The sequence below is a fragment of the Penaeus vannamei genome, unplaced genomic scaffold (assembly GCF_042767895.1).
Source record: "Penaeus vannamei isolate JL-2024 unplaced genomic scaffold, ASM4276789v1 unanchor4626, whole genome shotgun sequence".
Classification (NCBI taxonomy): Eukaryota; Metazoa; Arthropoda; class Malacostraca; order Decapoda; family Penaeidae; genus Penaeus; species Penaeus vannamei.
The window spans coordinates 5,001-7,500 of record NW_027217605.1 but is presented as its reverse complement, the minus strand read 5'-3'; the positions used below and the strand labels follow the sequence as shown (position 1 = coordinate 7,500).

At 49.2% G+C, this 2,500-nt stretch overlaps 1 protein-coding gene across 1 annotated transcript in view; it reads left to right on the top strand.

Annotated features, from left to right (window-relative positions):
• The window catches only part of LOC138861326 (uncharacterized), a 7,449-nt gene that overhangs the window by 4,136 nt on the left and 813 nt on the right, over positions 1 to 2,500 (top strand). The window contains exons 6-10 of the mRNA XM_070120332.1: positions 58 to 189; positions 315 to 551; positions 801 to 1,190; positions 1,855 to 2,004; positions 2,192 to 2,500. The exon at positions 2,192 to 2,500 is cut by the window's right edge and continues 813 nt beyond it. Of these exons, the coding sequence (XP_069976433.1) occupies positions 58 to 189; positions 315 to 551; positions 801 to 1,190; positions 1,855 to 2,004; positions 2,192 to 2,424 (1,142 nt within the window). The 3' untranslated portion in view covers positions 2,425 to 2,500. The remainder of the gene's footprint in view (positions 1 to 57; positions 190 to 314; positions 552 to 800; positions 1,191 to 1,854; positions 2,005 to 2,191) is intronic.

Genomic DNA, 2,500 nt, shown 5'->3' with positions numbered 1-2,500 from the left:
TTTAAATACCAAAAAATACATTTGTAAATTACTTATATAAGCACGGATCCTTTTTAGATTACTATACGCTGACAGAGGAAGGGGCAAGGGAAGAATGTAGATGGGCTTGTCGAAGACAGGGGCGTTTCCTGGCTTCGCTCTTGACCCAAGAGGACCTGGACAGGTTCATGGCATTCTGGCCTTCTGCAGGTAATAAAAATGTCTTTGGTAATGCCTCCCATGGGGCAATGAGATGTACAGTTGATGAGTTGTGAAGTGAAATGCAATTCGTAGCGAAATCTGCATTTTGTCGTCTCATCCTCCATCCTTTCCAGGTGGCGCCGAGGTCCATCTCTCGCTATATAGGGAGGCCGGAGTTCCAGAATGGAGACTGCACGATGTTCCGTTTTCGTCCTCAGAGCTCGGCCAACTTCCCCTCCCTTTCAGCTTGAACGGATCCACCGCTCTGTATGCAGCTTTTGACACCACGACGAAGGCACTCACCCACTTTCTTCGCTGGACGGCTGGCGAAACGCTGGCCGGCACGGGCGTCCACTGCATGGAAACCCAATGTAAGTCGATTAGGGAGCAAAGGCAGAGGCGTGGAACAGAAGACAAGAAATAACCGAGGGAGGAGGGAGGGGGGAAAGGAAGAGAGTAAAACAGACAGGACAGGTAGAGATGAAATTTAAAGGTTGAAAAGTCGCCAGTTCATGACAGAGCAAAGGATCAATATGGCCATTACATAGCTATTGCGGTCCATCACCCACAGAGATTGATATTCGTGCCAATGAAACAGCATTTCTCCTTCTTCCCTTCAGACCCTTCGTCCACTTACCGACACGTCGAGCTGACATACGCTCCGGGTTTCAAAAAGGCCGGAAAGGAGTGTACAAACCGGGGTCAGCAACTTGCACTCTACATGTCTCTGGCAGAGTACACGCAGCTCGTTGCTCAGGCGCCTCCCTCTGTGCCCTACAACGCCTTCGCCGTCAGGTACACTGCTCTGCAGAAGCGACTCGAATGGATCCTCCCTGCCATACAGATGCAGAGAACGCCCCTCAACCACCTCACCCCGCCCACCGATGGATCTGGGTCGTGCTATTTCCCCGAGAAGGTCACCACCACTACCCCGCACTCCTTGAAGTTCAAGCGAGGGAGATGCACCACTGTAGGAAAGGGTGTCTGTATGCCTATACCCAAAATAGCAGGTCAGGATGTAGGATGTTTGTTGGGAAAACTGATTATCTTGATCTGTAGTTTGGTTTTACGTTGGGCATTGTGAAGTTTCCTTAAAAAGGATACTTGCCCTAAAGGAAAAATATAAATAAAAATGCTTCCCTTAATATAGTAGTGTATAAATATTTATACAGGTATGAATGGCGGCTTTAATTGGTATTTCTGAAAAGATGATAAGCAGTAAAATTATTACAACCGCTTTGCTCTCCCATCTGTCTCATTCTCCCTTCCTTTCTTTCTTCCTTCGTCCCTCTGCTTTGCTTTCCCTTTCATCTCATTCCCCCTTCCTGTCTCTCCTCTTCTTATTCAATTACCCTTCGTTTTGCTTTCCCTTTCGTCTCTTCTTCCTTCATCACTGCATTTTGCTATTCCTTTCGTCTCATTCTTTCTTCGTCCCTCCGTATTGCTTTCCCTTTCGTCTCATTCTCCTATTCACTCCTTTCTCCCATCTTCCTTCGTCCCTCTGCTTTGCTTTCCCTTTCATCTCACCCCCCTTTCCTTTCTCTCCTCTTCTTCTTCAATTACCCTTCGTTTTGCTTTCCCTTTCATCTCATCCCCCCTTCCTTTCTCTCTTCTTCTTCATTTACCCTTCGTTTTGCTTTCCCCTTCGTCTCATTCTCCCATTCTTCTCTCAAGAACCCGGGATGCAGTATACGTACAGCGTCCACGGCTTCGCGGCGGGAAACGACCCCTGGTTCGAAGCCCGCCGGCTCGCGCTGCAGCTGGCCGTGCTCAAGACCCCTTCCCACGTGGCCGCTGTGTTCGCCCAGATTGACGCCGCTGAGTGTAAGTCTCCTGTGGTTGCCTCCGTTGCTTTTTTAGATCTATTTCTTCGTCTGGTTCTTCGCTTAGACAGGATACCCTGATTATACGATTCTGAAGTCGCTACCACAGCTACAAGTAAGGATACTAGAATAGATAACGCTGTAGTAACCTTGCTACCTTTGAGAATTAATTTTTTTTAAATCCTCAGGGACGCAGGAATACTACCACGTCGCCCTACACTGGTCTCATGGCCTATCCCTCCTCATGTGGGAGGACGACACGCCCTACAACCTCACACCCTTGGCCAGCGACCCTATGACCACAGAGCAGCCCGCGGACGCCTCTGACTGCTACTACCTTCGTCAGGAAGGAGGACGGTTCCTCGGCTTCTTCGGGGGCAGTTGCGACCACAACAGTCTGCTCGCCATGAGGAAGGTCTAACGAGAACCGCAGAAGGTTTTGAAGCGAAGGCTCTCACGCCATCGAATCTCAGGAAATGGAAAGCTGGAATCATGTC